General features: G+C 54.1%; 1 protein-coding gene across 1 annotated transcript in view; it reads left to right on the plus strand.

Moving 5' to 3' along the window:
• Positions 1–26,011, plus strand: part of LOC140410106 (aldehyde dehydrogenase family 3 member B1-like) — a 525,125-nt gene that overhangs the window by 6,181 nt on the left and 492,933 nt on the right. Inside the window, exons 3-4 of the mRNA XM_072498045.1 lie at positions 1,542–1,662; positions 20,866–20,951. Of these exons, the coding sequence (XP_072354146.1) occupies positions 1,542–1,662; positions 20,866–20,951 (207 nt within the window). The remainder of the gene's footprint in view (positions 1–1,541; positions 1,663–20,865; positions 20,952–26,011) is intronic.

The raw sequence follows: 26,011 nt of genomic DNA on the forward strand, positions 1-26,011 counted from the left end.
CCACATCTCTCGCTCTCTCTCATCTCTCTCTCTCTTCTCTCTCTCGTTCACCTGTTTCCTCTGTGCCTATCACCCACCTCTCTCTCTCTCTCTCTTCTCTCTCTCGTTCACCTGTCTCCTCTGTGCCTATCACCCACATCTCTCTCTCTCTTTCTTCTCTCTCTCGTTCACCTGTCTCCTCTGTCCCTATCACCCACATCTCTCTCCCTCTCTCTTTCCGTCTCTCCACCTCTCTCTCTCCCTCTCTGTCTCCCCAACCCAACCCCCCCTCTCTCTCTCTCTCTCTCCAATTCTCAAACTCCTTCTCTCCATCTGTTTCTCAGTCTCTCTCTCTATCTCCTTTGTCACTCTCTCTTCATCTGTCTCCATCTCCCGCTGGCACATCTTTCTGTGGGTATCTTTCCTTTCCAGCCTCTCTTGTCTGTCTCTCTCATTCTGCGGCTCTCTCTGTCCGTCTCCCTGTCTCCCACCCTTTCTCTCACACTACCTCTCCCTTTCCCTCGGCCATATCGGCCTCTCTCTCGCTCTAATATATATTTATATCCATTTGACTCTCCTTTCTTCTGTTTCTCTTGCCCACTCTGCCTCTCGCCCTCTTTTTCAGTGTCTCGCTCTCTCTGTCTCTCTCTCTCTTACTCCCTTCCTCTCTTTCTCATTCACTCTGCCTTTCTCCCTCGCTTTTCGTCTATCTATCTCTCTCTCTATCTCTCTCTCTTTTTCTTTCTCGCTTTCTCTGTCACTCTGCTTCTCTCCTTCTTCCATATCTCTCTCTCTCCTCCTCTCACTTTCTCTCTCCCTCTCATTCAATATCTCTCTCTCTCTCTCTTTTTCTTTCTCGCTTTCTCTGCCATCTGCTTCTCTCCCTATCTTCCATATGTCTCTCTTCCTCTCACTTTCTCTCTCCCTCTCTTCAATATCTCTCTCTTTCTCGCTCTCTTTTTCCCTTTCTCTCTCTCTCTCTCTGTCCCTCTCCCACTCGCCCAATGATGCACGATCAATTGGACAAAGACGAGAGTTGAATACAACTGAGGCTTTATTGCTCTAAGATGTGTGGCCTCCCACAACAGCTGGTGAAATGGCTGCTGCACGGAGGACACACACATTTATACTCCGCCAACTGGGCGGAGCCAGCAGGCAGGGACTACCGTCGTACCTGTAGTACAGGTCCTACCATACATCACCTAATATAGGTGCAACAGTGGTTTACCACACACACATCACTCTTTCTCTCTCTCACTCACTCCCCCAGCTTCTTTCTCCCTCTCTCTCGGTCTCTTTTTCCTTTCCTCTCTGACTCCTTCTCTGTGCCTATCACCCACATCTCTCTCTCTCTCTCTCTGTTCTCTCTCTTCTCTCTCTCTCTTCTCTCTCTCGTTCACCTGTCTCCTCTGTCCCTATCACCCACATCTCTCTCTCTCTCTCTTCTCTCTCGCTCTTCTCTCTCTCGTTCACCTGCCCCCTCTCCGGATATTATCCAGACAGGGAGATCTCGGTCATTCTCAGTGTCATTCTGGATTAACGTCCCTCCTCGTGTTCCTCAGATAACAAAGCAAGACCAGTGCTTTATCCAGAAAGAACCATTTGGACTGATCCTGATCATCGCTACCTGGAGCCACCCAATCCAACTCCTGCTGATGCCCCTGATTGGGGCTATTGCTGCAGGTCAGTGACAGGTCACATCCTGAGCGCAACACCGAACGGCCCCGACCCCATCCTGCACCGCGTGCGTGAGCAGCGAGATCTCAGTCTCTGGTTCCCCAGCTCGAGGCCCACGCGCAGCATGATCCCAGGACCCACCCTGTGTCATGATACGCACCCATGCACATCGATACAGACAGGCAGTGACAGACACCCAGTACAGCCAATCAACACACAGGACAGAACACAACCAATCACCAGGCAGGACACTAGAGGGTGGTTGATGCACAATCAATTACCACGCGACGAGAGTAGAAGTCATCGAGGCTTTATTACACGGAGATGTGTGGCCTCCTACAGCAGCTTACAAAATGGCTGCTGTTCGGAGAGCACACACATTTATACTCCGCCTAGTGGGCGGAGCCAGCAGGCAGGGATCTACCCCCGTACCTGTAGTACAGGTGCCTTACCGTAATACCCATATATACTATACAATACAACAGTAGTGACTACCACAGTGGTCTCCCACTATAAAACACATGAGGCATCAGCACTCCGCCTCTTTCCACTGGTAACAACTGTAGTGACAGTCGGGGTGTATATATCAGTCAGCACCTTCTACACGTGGCTGAGAGCTGGTCTGGTCTAGATAGTTATAATAAGCACAGTAAGAAGTCTTACAACACCAGGTTAAAGTCCAACAGGTTTGTTTCGATGTCACTAGCTTTCGGAGCGCTGCTCCTTCCTCAGGTGAATGAAGAGGTATGTCCCAGAAACATATATAGAGACAGATTCAAAGATGCCAGACAATGCTTAGAACGCGAGCATTAGCAGGTGATTAAATCTTTACAGATCCAGAGATGGGGGTAACCCCAGGTTAAAGAGGTGTGAATTGTGTCAAGCCAGGACAGTTGGTAGGATTTTGCAGGCCAGATGGTGGGGGATGAATGTAATGCGACATGAATCCCAGGTCCCGGTTGAGGCCGCATTCATGTGTGCGGAACTTGGCTATAAGCTTCTGCTCGGCGATTCATTACACGTGAGACCACCACCCACCAGGTACGCGGTACATACTCGTGCGACTCGGCCAACGTTGTCTACCTCATACGCTGCAGGAAAGGATGTCCCGAAGCGTGGTACGTTGGCGAGACCATGCAGACGCTGCGACAACGGATGAACGGACATCGCGCGACAATCACCAGTCAGGAATGTTCCCTTCCAGTCGGGGAACACTTCAGCAGTCAAGGGCATTCAGCCTCTGACCTCCGGGTAAGCGTTCTCCAAGGCGGCCTTCAGGACGCGCGACAACGCAGAATCGCCGAGCAGAAACTTATAGCCGAGTTCCGCACACATGAGTGCGGCCTCAACCGGGACCTGGGATTCATGTCGCATTACATTCATCCCCCACCATCTGGCCTGCGAAATCCTACCAACTGTCCTGGCTTGAGACAATTCACACCTCTTTAACCTGGGGTTACCCCCACCTCTGGATCTGTAAAGATTTAATCACCTGCTAATGCTCGTATTCCTAGCATTGTCTGGCATCTTTGAATCTTTCTACATATATGTGTTTCTGGAACATGCCTCTTCATTCACCTGAGGAAGGAGCAGCGCTCCGAAAGCTAGTGACATCGAAACAAACCTGTTGGACTTTAACCTGGTGTTGTAAGACTTCTTACTGTGCTCACCCCAGTCCAACGCCGGCATCTCCACATTATAATAAGCACACTTAGATTAGTAGAGTGTCAAACCCACAGCGAACTGTGTGCACTGCTTAACAAGTTCATAAAGTGTATTGAACCAACATCAAAGTTTGGAGTCTACTTTCAAGTACAACTGCATCCAGTTGCAGCCTGTGTTACCCCAGGGTGAATAGCACGACAACACACACACAGCAAAATCCTCGTCTCCCACAAGAGGAAACATCCTCCCCACATCCGCCCTGTCAACACCCCTCAGCCTCTTAAAGGTCGGGATCCAGCGGCCTGTGACTGGGATAAACTCCAGCGGATACCGGCCCAGCCCGTCCTAACCCTCCTCACAAGACACCCCGCCCGTTCCTGGAATCAGCCCAGTAAACCTTCCCCGGACTGATTCTAACACGTTGACACCTTTCCTTCAATCAGGAGGCCGACACTGTGCGCAATCCTCCAGATGTGGCCTCCCCAACGCCCTGGACACCGAATCACAACCTCCCGACTTTTATATTCAATTCCCCCTACCAATAAACAGCGACATTCCTTAACTTTCCCAATCACTCGCTGTACCCGAACCCCGGCCTTTTGTGGTCCATGCCCTCAGACACCCAGATCCCTCTGTAGCTCGGAGCTCTGCAATCTCTCACCGTTCAGATAATAAGCCTCCATTTTTATTCTTCCTGTCAAAATGGACGATTCACCTTTTTTCACATGACGATATCCCCATTTGCCAGGTCTTGTTCCACTCAGTAACCACTCTCCTGTCCTCTTCACAACTTACTCTCCGACCTATCTTTGTGTCGACAGCTAATGTGGCACCCAAACCTTCAGTCTCCTCATCCGAGTCGTTCATACAAATTGTTAAAAAGTTGAGCCGACGTCACTGATCCCTGAGACACACCTCACGTCACATCCCGACAAGCAGAATCGACCCACTGATGCCAACTGGCTCCTGTTAGCTGGCCAACCTTCACTCTATGCCAATACGCCACCCTCTACGCCGTGAGCTTTTATTTTAAGCCAATGGGAATCAGGGGGAAAACGCTTCACTGGTTGGAGGGACAAAGGAAGATGGTTCGTCTCGAGAGCGAGCGCGATGAGGCCGTTGAACCGGGCAAAAGGCCCGATACGAGAAGCGTGCCGGGTGCCAAACACCTGGGCAGGCCATGTAGCATGTGGCGGTTCTAGCCTCGCAACCCAAACACTAGCTTGCTGCCTGAACACTGCAAGAGGCAACACCTCAGACCCAGCGGCCAAAATCCGAACAGCAGGGACTGGGCCCCAGCCCATATTGGTGACCTGAGGGTGGATGGGTGCATCGGGATGGCCACCTGCACCCAGTGCGGGGAACGTGACATGCGGGTGACTGGGATCCAATGTCTAGGGGCCCCCGCCGTGGCCGGGGGGCATGGACAGGAGGTTTTGGATGGCAGGGGCTCGGGGGGGGGGGGGGGGGGGGGGGGGCGAAGGGGTGTCCACTGAGGACCTGACTCCGTACGGAGGCCGGAGACCGATGCAGAGCCCCACAGCACCGGCTGGAGGACGGGCGGCAGCGGCGAGGCTTCGGTAGGCCCGGAGGGCCAGAGCGGCCCTCACCCTCGCCCGCTTGAAATAGGATGTGGCCTCTTCCCCTCCCGTTCCCCACCCTCTCTGTGGCCTTCGATGCCCCCCCCGGCGGTGGTCCTGGCTTGGCACCCAGCACCTTCTCCTCCCGGTCAGTGCCCATCGGGCCCTGGGGGTCCACGCTGGGATGGAGGGGGAATGGTTTTCCTGCGTCCACTGGTTCTGCCAGCCCTGGCGGCTCGCCAATGGCCCGCACCATCGTGTCGATGCCCTCGGCGATGCCCGTCAGTGACTGGGACATGCTCCACAACGCCTCATCAAGGTCCACCTGGTACTGGATCACATCCCCCCCACACCCCCCCCCCAGCGACTGGGTCACACTGTCGAGGCCCTCAGCCATGGCCGTCACCGACTAAGCCTCGACTTGGACGCCTTCACTAATGGCGCCAGCGTCGTGCCCCAGGATCTCCACCGCAGTCGGCATCCCAGCAGTGTTGGCCTCGGGTGCCCCCAGAAGCCTGTCCATTCCATTCCCCCACCGAGGCGCCCTGGTGGAGGGTGGGGGGGGGGGGTGACAGCTGTGACGGGTACAAGGTGGCGTCCTCGGAGCTCTCCTCCGAGGTATTCCCGTGGGAGGCGGGGATGGGGGAAACCACCTGGACCACCAGCAGGGTCGGCAGCAGATCCTGTGGGACAATGGACATGTGGTCAGTGGGAGGGGTGGCCCGGGCTGTACGGCATCAACAACACACGTGTGACACACCACCTGTCCTCCACCACCCCCCCCCCGTAACTTCCATGGCCCGTTCCTCGTAGGGGGTGAGAGGGGGCTTCGTGAGCCACACGCACCTTTGATCGCAGGAAGGGGCGGGGGTGGTGCTCGGTGGGTGGGGGTGAGAAGGTCTAAATTACTGAAACCTTCCCTCCTACACCACCAGTTTAGCCACGTGTTTAGCTGCTCTATCCGCCTATTTCGAGCCTCACTGGCACGTGGCACAGGGGGTAATCCTGAGATTATAACCCTCGCGGTCCAAATTACTAACTTACTGCCTAACTCCCTGAACTCCCTGACGCACGATCAATTGCACAAAGACGCAGATTGGGTACAACTGTGGCTTTATTACAATCGGGTGCGTGGCCTCCTGCTGCAGCTGGCGAAATGGCAGGGCACTGGAGGTCACGCATATTTATACAGTTCTCCGTGGGCGGAGCCAGCTGGCAGGAGCTACCAGCGAACCTGTAGTGCACGTCCTACCTGACATCTCCTATTACAGCGGTTCACCACATTCACCCCCTGTTAAAAATGAGTCCGGCGGGGGTGACGTGAAACTATATACAATTAGTGGAATTATGTACAGTGGTAGGGAAAGTAAAGTCCATGTTGACGGTCCGGAGTCCGTCCAAGGTTCAGCCGGTCCGGTGCTTTGGTGCTTCGTTGGGATCGGCGTAACGGTGGCGGCGAAGTCGGTGCTGGCGGTGGTGGAGGTGGCACCGATGGCGGTGGTGGCGGTGCTGATGCTGGCCAGTCATCGGGGAACTCCGGGAGCGTGCCGAAATCCTCTTCGTCCTCTTGTGTGGAAAGGGGGGGGGGGTTCTGGCGGGGTCAATATTGGTGGCGCGGTGGGAGAGGGGGGGGGCGCATAGGTGGGGGGGGTGTGTTGGGGTTGAACCTGACGGTGCCAGGTCCCTGAGTGAGACAGTATCTTGGGGGCCGTCGGGGAACTCCACGTGGGCATATTGAGGGTTGGCGTGGAGCAGATGAACCCTGTCCACCAAGGGGTCCGCCTTGTGGAGTCGGACGTGCCTACGGAGGAGGACCGGTCCTGGAACAGCGAGCCAAGTCGGGAGGGACACCCCGGATGTGGACTTCCTGGGGAAGGTAAAAACACGTTCATGGGGTGTGTTATTAGTGGCGGTGCACAATAGTGCCCGGATGGAGTGTAGAGCGTCAGGGAGGACCTCCTGCCAGCGAGAGGCTGGGAGGTTCCTGGACCGTAGGGCCAGCTGGACGGCCCTCCAAACCGTCCCATTCTCCCGTTCTACTTGCCCGTTTCCCCGGGGGTTGTAGCTGGTCATCCTGCTGGAGGCGAGACCCCTGCTGAGCAGGAACTGACGCAGCTCATCGCTCATGAATGAGGATCCCCTGTCACTGTGGATGTAGGCGGGGAAACCGAACAGAGCGAAGATGGTGCTGAGGGCCTTGATGACGGTGGCAGACGTCATATCGGGGCATGGGATGGCGAAGGGGAATCTGGAGTACTCATCGACCACACTGAGAATGTACGTGTTACAGTCGGTGGAGGGGAGGGGCCCTTTGAAATCCACGCTGAGGCGTTCAAAGGGGCGGGAAGCCTTCACCAGGCACGCACGGTCCGGCCGGTAGAAGTGTGGCTTGCACTCCGCACAGACCTGGCAGTCCCTGGTGACTGTCCTTACTTCCTCGACGGAGTAGGGCAGATTGCGAGCTTTGACCAGATGGTACAATCGAGTGACCCCTGGGTGACAAAGGCTGTCGTGTAGGGCCTGGAGTTGGTCCACTTGTGCGCTGGCACATGTACCTCGGGAGAGGGCATCGGGGGCTCGTTGAGTTTACCGGGGCGACACAAGATCTCGTAATTATAGGTGGAGAGCTCGATTCTCCACCGCAAGATTTTATCATTTTTGATCTTGCCCCGCTGTGTGTTATTGAACATGAAGGCTACCGACCGCTGGTCCGTAAGGAGAGTGAATCTCTTACCGGCCAGGTAATACCTCCAATGCTGCACAGCTTCAACGATAGCTTGGGCCTCCTTTTTGACGGATGAGTGTCGAATTTCAGAGGCATGAAGGGTGCAGGAAAAGAATGCCACGGGCATGCCCGCCTGGTTTAGAGTGGCGGCAAGGGCGACGTCTGAAGCGTCGCTTTCTACTTGGAAAGGCAGTGACTCGTCCACTGCGCGCATCCCGGCCTTGGCGATGTCTGCTCTGATGCGGGCGAAAGCGTGTTGTGCCTCGGCCGCGAGGGGGAATTGGGTGGACTGAATGAGTGGGCGGGCCTTGTCCGCGTAGTTTGGGACCCACTGAGCGTCGTAGGAAAAGAACCCCAGGCAGCGTTTGAGGGCCTTGGGGCAGTGGGGGAGGGGGAGCTCCATGAGGGGGCGCATGCGGTCGGGGTCGGGCCCGAGAAGTCCGTTTTGGACTACATAGCCGAGAATGGCTAACCGGGTCGTGCTGAACACACATTTCTCTTTGTTGTAGGTCAGGTTGAGAAGAGTGGCAGTGCGGAGGAATTTATCGAGGTTGGCATCGTGGTCCTGCTGGTCATGGCCGCAGATGGTGACGTTGTCTGGGTACGGAAAGGTGGCCCGCAAACCGTACTGGTCGACCATTCAGTCCATCTCCATTTGGAAGACTGAGACCCCATTTGTGACACCGAAAGGGACCCTAAGTAAGTGGTAGAGGCGACCGTCCGCCTCGAAGGCCGTGTACGGGCGGTCCGACTTCCGGATGGGGAGCTGGGGGTCGGCGGATTTCAGGTCCACCGTTGAGAAGACCCGGTACTGTGCAATCTGATTGACCATATCAGATATGCGTGGGAGGGGGTACGCGTCGAGCTGCGTGTACCGATTGATGGTCTGGCTGTAGTCCACGACCATCCTGTGTTTCTCCCCAGTTTTAACGACTACCACTTGGGCTCTCCAGGGGCTGTTGCTGGCCTGATAATACCCTCCTTAAGCAGCCGCTGGACTTCGGACCTGATGAAGGTCTTGTCCTGGGTGCTGTACCGTCTGCTCCTAGTGGCAACGGGCTTGCAATCCGCAGTTAGAATGGCAAAAAGGGAGGGGGGATCGACCTTGAGGGTCGCGAGGCTGCAAACGGTAAGGGGGGTTAAGGGCCCGCTGAATTTGAGGGTGAGGCTCTGGAGGTTGCACTGGAAGTCCAGGCCCAACAGGAGTGCAGCGCAGAGATTAGGAAGGACACAGAGGCGGAAGTTACTAAATTCTACGCCCTGGACCGTGAGGGTGACTGTACAGAACCCTCGGATCGGGACGGAGTGGGATCCGGATGCCAGGGAGATCTTTTGATTGGCAGGGTGGACCGCGAGGGAGCAGCGCCTTACCGTATCTGGGTGAACGAAGCTTTCGGTGCTCCCGGAGTCCAGCAGGCAAGAGGTCGCATGGCCGTTGATTTTGACCGTCGTCGACGCGGTGGCCAGGTTGTGCGGGCGAGATTGGTCCAGCGTCATCGAAGCGAGCTGCAGGTAGCCATCGGATGTTTCGGGTGGCGAGCGTGTGCGGTTCCGATGTCAGGATGTCCGGAGACCCTGTGGGGGACAAGATGGCGGCGCCCATGGTGCGCACATTGCGGGGTCGGGACAGGATGGCGGCGCCCATGGGGCGCACATTGCGGGGTCGGGGCAAGATGGCGGCGCCCATGGGGCACACATTGCGGGGTCGGGACAGGATGGCGGCGCCCATGGGGCGCACGTAGCCGAAGGGGGACAAGATGGTGGCGCCCATGGGGCGCACATGGCCCTGGGAGAAGAAGGTGGCGGCTCCCATTGTGCGTCTGGCGTGGGGGAGGGGGCGATAGCAGGCGCGATCGCAGCGACTGCCCGGGCCTGGCACACAGCCGCGAAGTGGCCCATTTTTACTGCAGGTTTTACAAGCTGCAGAGCGGGCCGGGCAGTGTTGGCGGGGGTGCTTCTGCTGACCACAGAAGTAGCAGCGGGGACCCCCGGGGTGCGCGGATCGGCGTGCGGCGCAGGCGTATTGCGAAGGCAGGGCCCCGGCTGAGGAGGTCGTCGGCGGGGTCCAGGAGGGGTAGGAAGGGGTAGAAGGGTGGACAGCGCGGCGGGAGGGGTCCGATTGTACGTTACGGGACGTGACCGTCATGGAAAGCGCCGTGGTTTTCATCTCCGCCAGTTCGAGCGTGGCCCCTTCCAGTAATCGTTCTCGGATACGGTCCGACGCAATCCCCGTTACGAAAGCATCGCGCATGAGGAGATTAGCGTATTCAGCGGCCGTAACGGCCTGACAGTCACAGTCCAGGACGAGTGGAACTCGGGCCCGCCAGAAGGCTTCGATGGACTCACCAGGTAGTTGTGAGCGGGTGGCGAGTGCCTGGCGAAGAGCGTGTTCGCCTTCCGCGCGTAGTGTTCCTTAAGGAGTTCCATTGCTTTTGTGTAAGTCGTGGCGTCTTGGATCAACGGGAACCCGCTGGAGCTCAGTCTGGAGTACAGGACGTTTATCTTCTGAGCCTCCATTGGCGCGGGGTCCGCAGCCTTGATGTAGGCCTCAAAACATGCTAGCCAGTGAGTAAAGTCTTTCCTGGCGTTGGGCGAGTGCGGATCCAGCTGCAGGCGATCGGGCTTAATTCGGATATCCATTCTGTGGAAAATCTGAGTGTAATAAATTGATGCGCGATCAATTGCACAAAGACGCAGATTGGGTACAACTGTGGCTTTATTACAGTCAGATGCGTGGCCTCCTGCTGCAGCTGGCGAAATGGCAGGGCACTGGAGGTCACACATATTTATACAGTTCTCCCTGGGCGGAGCCAGCCGGCAGGGGCTACCGGCGAACCTGTAGTGCAGGTCCGACCTCACATCCCCTAATACAGTGGATCACCACACTCCCCTTACAGTACCTCCGCACTCTTCCTGCCAATGACATTAGTACCAATGTGTACCACGACCTCTGGCTGTACACCCTCCCCCTTCAGAATGCCCTGTGCTGGGCGGCACGGTGGTGCAATGGTTTGCGCTGCTGCCTCATGGGCGCCGAGGTCCCAGGTTCGATCCCGGCCCTGGGTCACTGTCCGTGTGGAGTTTGCAAATTCTCCCCGTGCCTGCGTGGGTCTCGCCCCCACAACCCAAAGATGTGCAGGGTAGGTGGATTGGCCGTGCTAAATTGCCCCTTAATTGGAAAAAAATAATTGGGTACTCTTAAATTATAGAAATGAAAATGCCCTGTGCCTATTCAGAGACATCCTTGACCCTGGCACCAGGGAGGCAACACACCATCCTGGAGTCTCTTTCACATCCACAGCAGTGCCTATCTGTGCCCCTTACTAAGAGTCCCCTCCTGCACTTTGCCCTCCCCTGCTGAGGATCAGCTCCAGTTGTGGTGCCACCGTTCTGGCTGCTGTTGTTTTCCGCTGATAGGCTATCCCCCCCGACTCTATCCAAAACGGTATACCTGTTAGAGAGGGGGACTGCCACAGGGGAGCCCTGCCCTTTCTCGTGGTCACCCATCTGTCTGCCTGCACCTTGGGTGTGACCACGTCTCTATAACGCCTATCTATGACGCTTTCCGCCACACAGATACACAAACACAAACACACTGACACACACAAATACACATACACACACCTGCAGACAGCCACATGCAATTACACACACACTGATACACAAACGCACATACACACAAAAATACACACACGCTCTCACACACTAATACACAGACATGCTCACACATACACACATAGATACACACACACTCACACACTGAGACACAGACACACTCACACACACGTAGACACACACACTCGCACACTGAGACACAGACACACTCGCACACTGAGACACAGACACACACACACACAGATACACACACACTCGCAGACACACTCACACACACACGTAGACACACACACTCGCACACACATAGATACACACACACTCACACACACTGAGACACAGACACACACACAGATACACACACACTCGCACACTGAGACACAGACACACTCACACACATAGATACACACACACTCGCACACTGAGACACAGACACACACAGATACACACACTCATACACTGATGCACAGACACACTCACACACACATAGATACACACACACTCGCACACTGAGACACAGACACACTCACAAACACAGATACACACACACTCGCACACTGAGACACAGACACACTCACACACACAGATACACACACACTGATGCACAGACACACTCACACACACATAGATACACACACACACTCACACACACGTAGACCCACACACACACTGATACACAGACACACTCACACACACGCAGACACACTCACACACACGTAGACACACACACACACTCACACACTGATACACAGGCTCACTCGCACACACATAGATACACACACACTTGCACACACTGATACACAGACACACTCACACACACATAGATACATGCACACACGCACACACTGATACACACACACGCACACTGATGCACAGACACACTCACACACACATAGATACACACACACACGCAGACACACACACACACGTAGACACACACACTCGCACACTGAGACACAGACACACTCACACGCACAGATACACACATACACTCGCACACACAGATACACACACACTCACACACTGAGACACAGAAACACTCACACACACGTAGACACACACTCGCACACTGAGACACAGACACACTCGCACACACAGATACACACACACTCACACACTGAGACACAGACACACTCACACACACGTAGACACACACACTCGCACACTGAGACACAGGCACACTCACACACATAGATACACACACACTCGCGCACACACTCACACACACGTAGACACACACACTCGCACACACATAGATACACACACACTCGCACACTGAGACACAGACACACTCACACACATAGATACACACACACTCACACACACGTAGACACAGACACACTCGCACACTGAGACACAGACACACTCACAGATACACACACACTCGCAGACACACTCACACACACGTAGACACACACACTCGCACACACATAGATACACACACACTCACACACTGATACACAGACACACTCACACACGTAGACACACACACACACTCGCACACTGATGCACAGACACACTCACACACACATAGATACACACACACGCAGACACACTCTCACACACGTAGACACACACACACACTGATACACAGACACACTCACACACACGTAGACACACTCACACACATGTAGACACACACACACACACACACTGATACACAGACACACTCGCACACACAGATACTCACACACACGTAGACAGACACACACACACACTGATACACAGACACACTCGCACACACATAGATACACACACACGCACACACTGATACACAGACACACTCACACACACAGATACACACACTCACACACTGATGCACACACACACTCACAAACTGAGACACAGACACACACAGATACACACACACTCGCACACTGACACACAGACACACTCACACACACAGATTCACACACACTCACACACACAGATACACACACACACACACAGATACACACACACTCGCACACACAGACACACACACTCGCACACTGATACACACACACACACACACACACAGATACACACACACTCGCACACTGAGACACAGACACACTCACACACACAGATACACACACACTCGCACACTGAGACACAGGCACACTCACACACACAGATACACACACACAGATACACACACACTCGCACACTGAGACACAGACACACACACACATAGATACACACACACACACACACACTCGCACACTGAGACACAGACACACACACACACAGATACACACACACTCACACACTGAGACACAGACACACTCACACACACAGATACACACACACTCGCACACACTGAGACACAGACACACTCACACACACAGATACACACACTCACACACTGATGCACCGACACACTCACACACACATAGATACACACACACACAGACACACTCACACACGTAGACACACACACACACACTGATACACACACACACACACACACACAGACACACTCGCACACACATAGATACACACACTCGCACACTGAGACACAGACACACTCACACACAGATACACACACACTCGCACACTGATGCACAGACACACACACGCACACTGAGACACAGACACACTCACACACAGATACACACGCTCTCACACACTGTGACACAGACACACTCACACACAGATACACACACACTCGCACACAGATACACACACACACGCACACTGATGCACAGACACACTCTCGCACACTGAGACACAGACACACTCACACACTGATAGGCACACACTCGCACACTGAGACACAGACACACTCGCACACACATAGATACACACACACTCGCACACTGAGACACAGACACACTCACACACACAGATACACACACACACTCGCACACACATAGATACACACATACACACACACTGAGACACAGACACACTCACACACACACACAGATACACACACACTCGCACACTGAGACACAGACACACTCACACACACAGATACACACACGCTCACACACTGATACACAGACACACTCACACACACAGATACACACACGCTCACACACTGATACACAGACACACTCGCACACACAGATACACACACACTCGCACACTGAGACACAGACACACTCACACACACAGATACACACTCACACACTGAGACACAGATACACACACACTCGCACACTGAGACACAGACACACACAGATACACACACACTCGCACACACAGATACACACACACTCGCACACTGAGACACAGACACACTCACAAACACACAGATACACACACACTCGCACACAGATACACACACACACTCGCACACTGAGACACAGACACACTCGCACACACACTGATACACACTCACTCGCACACTGAGACACACACACACACACACACATAGATACACGCACACTGAGACACAGACACACTCGCACACACAGATACACACACACTCGCACACTGAGACACAGACACACTCACACACACAGATACACACACACGCACACTGAGACACAGACACACTCACACACACACACACACAGATACACACACACTCGCACACTGAGACACAGACACACACACACACACACAGATACACACACACTCGCACACTGATACACAGACACACGCGCACACACAGATACACACACACTCGCACACTGAGACACAGACACACTCACACACACAGATACACACACACTCGCACACTGAGACACAGACACACTCGCACACTGAGACACAGACACACACAGATACACACACACTCGCACACTGATGCACAGACACAGACACACACACACACAGATACAGACACACTCGCACACACAGATACACACACACTCGCACACTGAGACACAGACACACACACAAACACACAGATACACACACACTCGCACACACAGATACACACACACACTCGCACACTGAGACACAGACACACACACACATAGATACACGCACACTGAGACACAGACACACTCGCACACACAGATACACACACACTCGCACACTGAGACACAGACACACTCACACACACAGATACACACACACGCACACTGGGACACAGACACACTCACACACACATAGATACACACACAAGCACACACTGATGCACAGATACACACACACTCACTGATACACAGACACACTCTCACACACACTCACACACTGATACACAGACACACTCGCACACCCATAGATACACACACATTCGTACACACTGATACACACACACTCACACACACAGATACACACACTCACACACTGATGCACAGACACACTCACACACACATAGATACACACACACACGCAGACACACTCACACACACGTAGACACACACACACGCTCACACACTGATACACAGACACACTCGCACACACATAGATACACACACACGCACACACTGATACACAGACACACTCACACACACAGATACACACACACACTGATGCACAGACACACTCACACACTCGCACACTGAGACACAGACACACTCACACACACAGATAGACACACACTTGCACACTGAGAAACAGACACACTCACACACATAGATACACACGCTCTCACACACTGAGACACAGACACACTCACACACACAGATACACACACACTCGCACACTGAGACACAGACACACACACAGATACACACACACTCGCACACTGAGACACAGACACACTCACACACATAGATACACACACACTCGCACACTGAGACACAGACACACACAGATACACACACTCATACACTGATGCACAGACACACACATAGATATACACACACTCGCACACTGAGACACAGACACACTCACACACACATATACACACACACTCGCACACTGAGACACAGACACACTCACACACACAGATACACACACACTGATGCACAGACACACTCACACACACATAGATACACACACACACTCACACACACGTAGACACAAACACACACTGATACACAGACACACTCACACACACGCAGACACACTCACACACACGTAGACACACACACACACTCACACACTGATACACAGGCTCACTCGCACACACATAGATACACACACACTTGCACACACTGATACACAGACACACTCACACACACATAGATACACGCACACACGCACACACTGATACACACACACGCACACTGATGCACAGACACACTCACACACACATAGATACACACACACACGCAGACACACACACACACGTAGACACACACACACTGATACACAGACACACTCACACACATATAGATACACACACAAGCACACACTGATGCAGATACACACACACACACACTGATACACAGACACACTCTCACACACACTCGCACACTGAGACACAGACACACTCACACACACATAGATACACACACACTCGCACACTGAGACACAGACACACTCACACACAGATACACACACGCAGACACACTCACACACACACGTAGACACACACACACGCACACATACACAGACACACTCACACACAGATACACACACGCACACTGATGCAGAGACACACTCACACACACATAGATACACACACACACGCAGACACACACACACACGTAGACACACACACACACTGATACACAGACACACTCACACACACATAGATACACACACAAGCACACACTGATGCACAGATACACACACACACACTGATACACAGACACACTCTCACACACACTCGCACACTGAGACACAGACACACTCACACACACATAGATACACACACACTCACACACTGAGACACAGACACACTCACACACGCAGACACACTCACACACACACGTAGACACACACACACGCACACACACTGATACACAGACACACTCACACACACAGATACACACACTCACACACTGATGCACAGACACACTCACACACACATAGATACACACACACACGCAGACACACTCACACACACGTAGACACACACACACTGATACACAGACATACTCACACACACGTAGACACACACACACACGCAGACACACGCACACACACGTAGACACATACACTCACATACTGATACACAGACACACTCGCACCCACATAGATACACACACACTTGCACACACACACACGCAGACACACTCACACACACATAGACACACACACACACTCACACACTGATACACAGACACACTCGCACACAGATACACACACTCGCACACTGAGACACAGACACACTCACACACACAGACACACTCACACACACTTAGCTACACACACACACGCACACTGAGACACAGACACACACATACACAGATACACACACACTCGCACACTGAGACACAGACACACTCACACACAGATACACACACACACTCGCATACACAGATACACACACACTCGCACACTGAGACACAGACACACTCACACACACAGATACACACACACTCGCACACTGAGACACAGACACACTCACACACACAGATACACACACACACTCGCACACATACATACACACACACTCGCACACTGAGACACAGACACACTCACACACACAGATACACACACACTCGCACACTGAGACACAGACACACCCACACACACAGATAGACACACACTCGCACACTGAGACACAGACACACACACACACAGATACACACACACTCGCACACTGATACACAGACACACACACACACAGATACACACACACTCGCACACTGATACACAGACACACACACACACACACAGATACACGCACACTCGCACACACAGATACACACACACTCGCACACTGAGACACAGACACACACACACACAGATACACACACACAGATACACACACACTCACACACTGAGACACAGACACACTCACACACAGATATACACACACACTCGCACACACAGATACACACACACTCGCACACTGAGACACAGACACACTCACACACACAGATACACACACACTCGCACACTGAGACACAGACACACTCACACACAGATACACACTGAGACACAGACACACTCACACACACAGATACACACACACTCGCACACTGAGACACAGACACACTCACACACACAGATACACACACACACAGATACACACACACACACAGATACACAGACACACTCGCACACTGATACACAGACACACTCACACACACAGATACACACACACACACACAGATACACACACACACACACACAGATACACACACACACACACACACTGAGACACAGACACACTCATACGCACAGATACACACACAAACTCGCTCACTGAGACACAGACACACTCACACACACATAGATACACACACACTCGCACACTGATACACAGGCACACTGATACACACACACTCGCACACTGAGACACAGACACACTCACACACACTGAGACACAGACACACTCGCACACACATAGATACACACACACTCGCACACTGAAACACAGACACACACACACACAGATACACACACACTCGCACACTGATACACACACACTTGCACACTGATACACAGACACACACACACTCGCACACTGAGACACAGACACACTCACACACACAGATACACACACACTCGCACACTGTTACACAGACAGACACACACACACAGATACACACACACTCGTACACTGATACACAGATACACACACACTCGCACACTGGGACACAGACACACACACACACACACACACAGATACACACACTCGCACACACAGATACACACACACTTGCACACTGATACACAGACACACTCACACACACAGATACACACACACTCGCACACTGAGACACAGACACACTCACACACAGATACACACACACTCGCACACTGAGACACAGACACACTCACAGACACAGATACACACACACACAGATACACACACACACACACAGATACACACACAGATACATACACACTCGCATACTGAGACACAGACACACTCACACACACAGATACACACACACTCGCACACACAGATACACACACACTCGCACACTGAGACACAGACACACTCGCACACACAGATACACACACACTCACACACTGAGACACAGACACACTGACACACACAGATACACACACACTCGCACACACAGATACACACACACTCGCACACTGAGACACAGACACACTCAGACACTGATACACAGACACACACACACACACAGATACACACACACTCGCACACTGCGACACAGACACACTCACACACACAGATACACACACACTCACACACATACACACACACACACAGATACACACACACTCGCACACACGGACACACACACTCGCACACTGATACACAGACACACACACACAGATATACACACACTCGCACACTGAGACACAGACACACACACAGATACACACACACTCGCACACTGAGACACAGACACACACACAGATACACACACACTCGCACACTGATACACAGACACACTCACACACACAGATACACACACACTCGCACACTGAAACACAGACACACTCACACGCACAGATACACACACACACTCGCACACGGAGACACAGACACACTCACACACACAGATACACACACACTCGCACACACTGAGACACAGACACACTCACAGATACACACACACACTCGCACACTGAGACACAGACACACTCACACACACAGATACACACACACACAGATACACACACACTCGCACACACTGAGACACAGACACACTCACAGATACACACACACACTCGCACACTGAGACACAGACACACTCACACACATAGATACACACACACTCGCACACTGAGACACAGACACACTCACACACACTGAGACACAGACACTCGCACACACATGGATACACACACACTCGCACACTGAGACACAGACACACTCACACACACAGATACACACACACACTCGCACACACATAGATACACACACACACGCACACTGAGACACAGACACACACACACACACACACAAATACGCACAAACTCGCACACTGATACACAGACACACTCGCACACACACTCACACACTGATGCACAGATACACTCACACACACACACTGATACACAGACACACTCACACACACACTCACACACTGATGCACACTGAGACACAGACACACTCACACACACACACGCACACACTGATGCACAGATACACACAGACTCGCACACTGAGACACAGACACACTCGCACACTGATACGCACACACTCGCACACTGAGACACAGACACACTCGCCCACACATAGATACACACACTCGCACACTGAGACACAGATACACTCGCACACACAGATACACACACTCACACACTGAGACACAGACACACTCACACACACACTCACACACTGATGCACACTGAGACACAGACACACTCACACGCACACACTGATGCACAGATACACACAGACTCGCACACTGAGACACAGACACACTCGCACACTGATACGCACACACTCACACACTGAGACACAGACACACTCACACACACAGATACACACACACTCACACACACAGATACACACACACTCGCACACACAGATACACTCACACACACACACACTGATACACACGTTTGGATACTTTCAGTGCTTCCTGTTTTTGGGCAGCACACGTTGATGCTGATTGGTGAGTGTCGAGGTTTGGGTTGACTAACACTGAAACAGTATCAATCTTCAGCTCCATTTCTCTTTGTGTTTCTAATCCTTAGGGAACTGTGTTGTCCTAAAGCCATCGGAGGTGAGCGCTAACACATCAGCTCTGCTTAGTAACCTCATCCCCAAGTACCTGGACAAGGTGAGAAACAGCACGAACTCTGACTACACCTTCCACAGGAACAGGAGGCCATTCAGCCCCTCAACACTGTTACACAGGAACAGGAGGAGGCCCCATTCAGCCCCTTCTCCAGCCTGTTACACAGGAACAGGAGGAGGCCCCATTCAGCCCCTTCTCCAGCCGGTTACACAGGAACAGGAGGAGGCCCCATTCAGCCCCTTCTCCAGCCTGTTACACAGGAACAGGAGGAGGCCCCATTCAGCCCCTTCTCCAGCCTGTGACACAGGAACAGGAGGAGGCCCCATTCAGACCCTTCTCCAGCCCGTTACACAGGAACAGGAGGCCCCGTTCAGCCCCTTCTCCAGCCTGTTACACAGGAACAGGAGGAGGCCCCATTCAGCCCCTTCTCCAGCCTGTTACACAGGAACAGGAGGATGCCCCATTCAGCCCCTTCTCCAGCCTGTTACACAGGAACAGGAGGAGGCCCAATTCAGCCCATTCTCCAGCCTGTGACACAGGAACAGGACGAGGCCCCATTCAGCCCCTTCACCAGCCTGTTACACAGGAACAGGAGGCCCCATTCAGCCCCTTCTCCAGCCTGTTACACAGGAACAGGAGGAGGTCCCATTCAGCCCCTTCTCCAGCCTGTTACACAGGAACAGGAGGATGCCCCATTCAGCCCCTTCTCCAGCCTGTTACACAGGAACAGGAGGAGGCCCCATTCAGTCCCTTCTCCAGCCTGTTACACAGGAACAGGAGGCCCCATTCAGACCCTTCTCCAGCCTGTTACACAGGAACAGGAGGAGGCCCCGTTCAGCCCCTTCTCCAGCCTGTTACACAGGAACAGGAGGAGGCCCCATTCAGCCCCTTCTCCAGCCTGTTACACAGGAACAGGAGGCCCCATTCAGCCCCTTCTCCAGCCTGTTACACAGGAACAGGAGGAGGCCCCATTCAGCCCCTTCTCCAGCCTGTTACACAGGAACAGGAGTATGCCCCATTCAGCCCCTTCTCCAGCCGGTTACACAGGAACAGGAGGAGGCCCCATTCAGCCCCTTCTCCAGCCTGTTACACAGGAACAGGAGGAGGCCCCATCCAGCCCCTTCTCCAGCCTGTGACACAGGAGGAGGCCCCATTCAGCCCCTTCTCCAGCCTGTGACACAGGAACAGGAGGAGGCCCCATTCAGACCCTTCTCCAGCCCGTTACACACGAACAGGAGGCCCCGTTCAGCCCCTTCTCCAGCCTGTTACACAGGAACAGGAGGAGGCCCCATTCAGCCCCTTCTCCAGCCTGTTACACAGGAACAGAAGGCCCCATTCAGCCCCTTCTCCAGCCTGTTACACAGGAACAGGAGGAGGCCCCATTCAGCCCCTTCTCCAGCCTGTTACACAGGAACAGGAGGATGCCCCATTCAGCCCCTTCTCCAGCCTGTTACACAGGAACAGGAGGAGGCCCCATTCAGTCCCTTCTCCAGCCTGTTACACAGGAACAGGAGGCCCCATTCAGCCCCTTCTCCAGCCTGTTACACAGGAACAGGAGGCCCCATTCAGTCCCTTCTCCAGCCTGTTACACAGGAACAGGAGGAGGCCCCATTCAGCCCCTTCTCCAGCCTGTTACACAGGAACAGGAGGATGCCCCATTCAGCCCCTTCTCCAGCCTGTTACACAGGAACAGGAGGAGGCCCCATTCAGCCCCTTCTCCAGCCTGTTACACAGGAACAGGAGGATGCCCCATTCAGCCCCTTCTCCAGCCTGTTACACAGGAACAGGAGGAGGCCCCATTCGGCCCCTTCTCCAGCCTGTTACACAGGAACAGGAGGAGGCCCCATTCAGCCCCTTCTCCAGCCTGTTACACAGGAACAGGAGGAGGCCCCATTCGGCCCCTTCTCCAGCCTGTTATACAGGAACAGGAGGAGGCCCCATTCAGCCCCTTCTCCAGCCTGTTACACAGGAACAGGAGGAGGCCCCATTCAGCCCCTTCTCCAGCCTGTTACACAGGAACAGGAGGAGGCCCCATTCAGCCCCTTCTCCAGCCTGTTACACAGGAACAGGAGGAGGCCCCATTCAGCCCCTTCTCCAGTCTGTTACACAGGAACAGGAGGAGGCCCCATTCAGCCCCTTCTCCAGCCTGTGACACAGGAACAGGAGGAGGCCCCATTCAGCCCCTTCTCCAGTCTGTTACACAGGAACAGGAGGAGGCCCCATTCAGCCCCTTCTCCAGTCTGTTACACAGGAACAGGAGGAGGCCCCATTCGGCCCCTTCTCCAGCCTGTGACACAGGAACAGGAGGAGGCCCCATTCGGCCCCTTCTCCAGTCTGTTACACAGGAACAGGAAGAGGCCCCATTCGGCCCCTTCTCCAGCCTGTTATACAGGAACAGGAGGAGGCCCCATTCGGCCCCTTCTCCAGCCTGTTACACAGGAACAGGAAGAGGCCCCATTCGGCCCCTTCTCCAGCCTGTTATACAGGAACAGGAGGAGGCCCCATTCAGCCCCTTCTCCAGCCTGTTACACAGGAACAGGAGGAGGCCCCATTCAGCCACTTCTCCAGCCTGTTACACAAGAACAGGAGGAGGCCCCATTCAGCCCCTTCTCCAGCCTGTTACACAGGAACAGGAGGAGGCCCCATTCAGCCCCTTCTCCAGCCTGTGACACAGGAACAGGAGGAGGCCCCATTCAGCCCCTTCTCCAGCCATTAACACAGGAACAGGAGGAGGCCCCATTCAGCCCCTTCTCCAGACTGTTACACAGGAACAGGAGGAGGCCCCATTCAGCCCCTTCTCCAGCCTGTTACACAGGAACAGGAGGAGGCACCATTCAGCCCCGTCTCCAGCCTGTTACACAGGAACAGGAGGAGGCCCCATTCAGCCCCTTCTCCAGCCTGTTACACAGGAACAGGAGGAGGCCCCATTCGGCCCCTTCTCCAGCCTGTTACACAGGAACAGGAGGATGCCCCATTCAGCCCCTTCTCCAGCCTGTTACACAGGAACAGGAGGAGGCCCCATTCAGTCCCTTCTCCAGCCTGTTACACAGGAACAGGAGGCCCCATTCAGCCCCTTCTCCAGCCTGTTACACAGGAACAGGAGGCCCCATTCAGTCCCTTCTCCAGCCTGTTACACAGGAACAGGAGGAGGCCCCATTCAGCCCCTTCTCCAGCCTGTTACACAGGAACAGGAGGATGCCCCATTCAGCCCCTTCTCCAGCCTGTTACACAGGAACAGGAGGAGGCCCCATTCAGCCCCTTCTCCAGCCTGTTACACAGGAACAGGAGGATGCCCCATTCAGCCCCTTCTCCAGCCTGTTACACAGGAACAGGAGGAGGCCCCATTCGGCCCCTTCTCCAGCCTGTTACACAGGAACAGGAGGAGGCCCCATTCAGCCCCTTCTCCAGCCTGTTACACAGGAACAGGAGGAGGCCCCATTCGGCCCCTTCTCCAGCCTGTTATACAGGAACAGGAGGAGGCCCCATTCAGCCCCTTCTCCAGCCTGTTACACAGGAACAGGAGGAGGCCCCATTCAGCCCCTTCTCCAGCCTGTTACACAGGAACAGGAGGAGGCCCCATTCAGCCCCTTCTCCAGCCTGTTACACAGGAACAGGAGGAGGCCCCATTCAGCCCCTTCTCCAGTCTGTTACACAGGAACAGGAGGAGGCCCCATTCAGCCCCTTCTCCAGCCTGTGACACAGGAACAGGAGGAGGCCCCATTCAGCCCCTTCTCCAGTCTGTTACACAGGAACAGGAGGAGGCCCCATTCAGCCCCTTCTCCAGTCTGTTACACAGGAACAGGAGGAGGCCCCATTCGGCCCCTTCTCCAGCCTGTGACACAGGAACAGGAGGAGGCCCCATTCGGCCCCTTCTCCAGTCTGTTACACAGGAACAGGAAGAGGCCCCATTCGGCCCCTTCTCCAGCCTGTTATACAGGAACAGGAGGAGGCCCCATTCGGCCCCTTCTCCAGCCTGTTACACAGGAACAGGAAGAGGCCCCATTCGGCCCCTTCTCCAGCCTGTTATACAGGAACAGGAGGAGGCCCCATTCAGCCCCTTCTCCAGCCTGTTACACAGGAACAGGAGGAGGCCCCATTCAGCCACTTCTCCAGCCTGTTACACAAGAACAGGAGGAGGCCCCATTCAGCCCCTTCTCCAGCCTGTTACACAGGAACAGGAGGAGGCCCCATTCAGCCCCTTCTCCAGCCTGTGACACAGGAACAGGAGGAGGCCCCATTCAGCCCCTTCTCCAGCCATTAACACAGGAACAGGAGGAGGCCCCATTCAGCCCCTTCTCCAGACTGTTACACAGGAACAGGAGGAGGCCCCATTCAGCCCCTTCTCCAGCCTGTTACACAGGAACAGGAGGAGGCACCATTCAGCCCCGTCTCCAGCCTGTTACACAGGAACAGGAGGAGGCCCCATTCAGCCCCTTCTCCAGCCTGTTACACAGGAACAGGAGGAGGCCCCATTCGGCCCCTTCTCCAGCCTGTTACACAGGAACAGGAGGAGGCCCCATTCGGCCCCTTCTCCAGCCTGTTACACAGGAACAGGAGGAGGCCCCATTCAGCCCCTTCTCCAGCCTGTGACACAGGAACAGGAGGAGGCCCCATTCAACCCCTTCTCCAGCCTGTGACACAGGAACAGGAGGAGGCCCCATTCAGCCCCTTCTCCAGCCTGTTACACAGGAACAGGAGGAGGCCCCATTCAACCCCTTCTCCAGTCTGTTACACAGGAACAGGAGGAGGCCCCATTCAGCCCCGTCTCCAGCCTGTTACACAGGAACAGGAGGAGGCCCCATTCAGCCCCTTTTCCAGTCTGTTACACAGGAACAGGAGGAGGCCCCATTCAGCCCCGTCTCCAGCCTGTTACACAGGAACAGGAGGAGGCCCCATTCAGCCCCTTTTCCAGCCTGTTACACAGGAACAGGAGGAGGCCCCATTCAGCCCCTTCTCCAGCCTGTTACACAGGAACAGGAGGAGGCCCCATTCAGCCCCTTCTCCAGCCTGTTACACAGGAACAGGAGGAGGCCCCATTTAGCCCCTTCTCCAGCCTGTTACACAGGAACAGGAGGAGGCCCCATTCAGCCCCTTCTTCAGCC

This window comes from Scyliorhinus torazame, chromosome 4 (genome assembly GCF_047496885.1).
Source record: "Scyliorhinus torazame isolate Kashiwa2021f chromosome 4, sScyTor2.1, whole genome shotgun sequence".
Classification (NCBI taxonomy): Eukaryota; Metazoa; Chordata; class Chondrichthyes; order Carcharhiniformes; family Scyliorhinidae; genus Scyliorhinus; species Scyliorhinus torazame.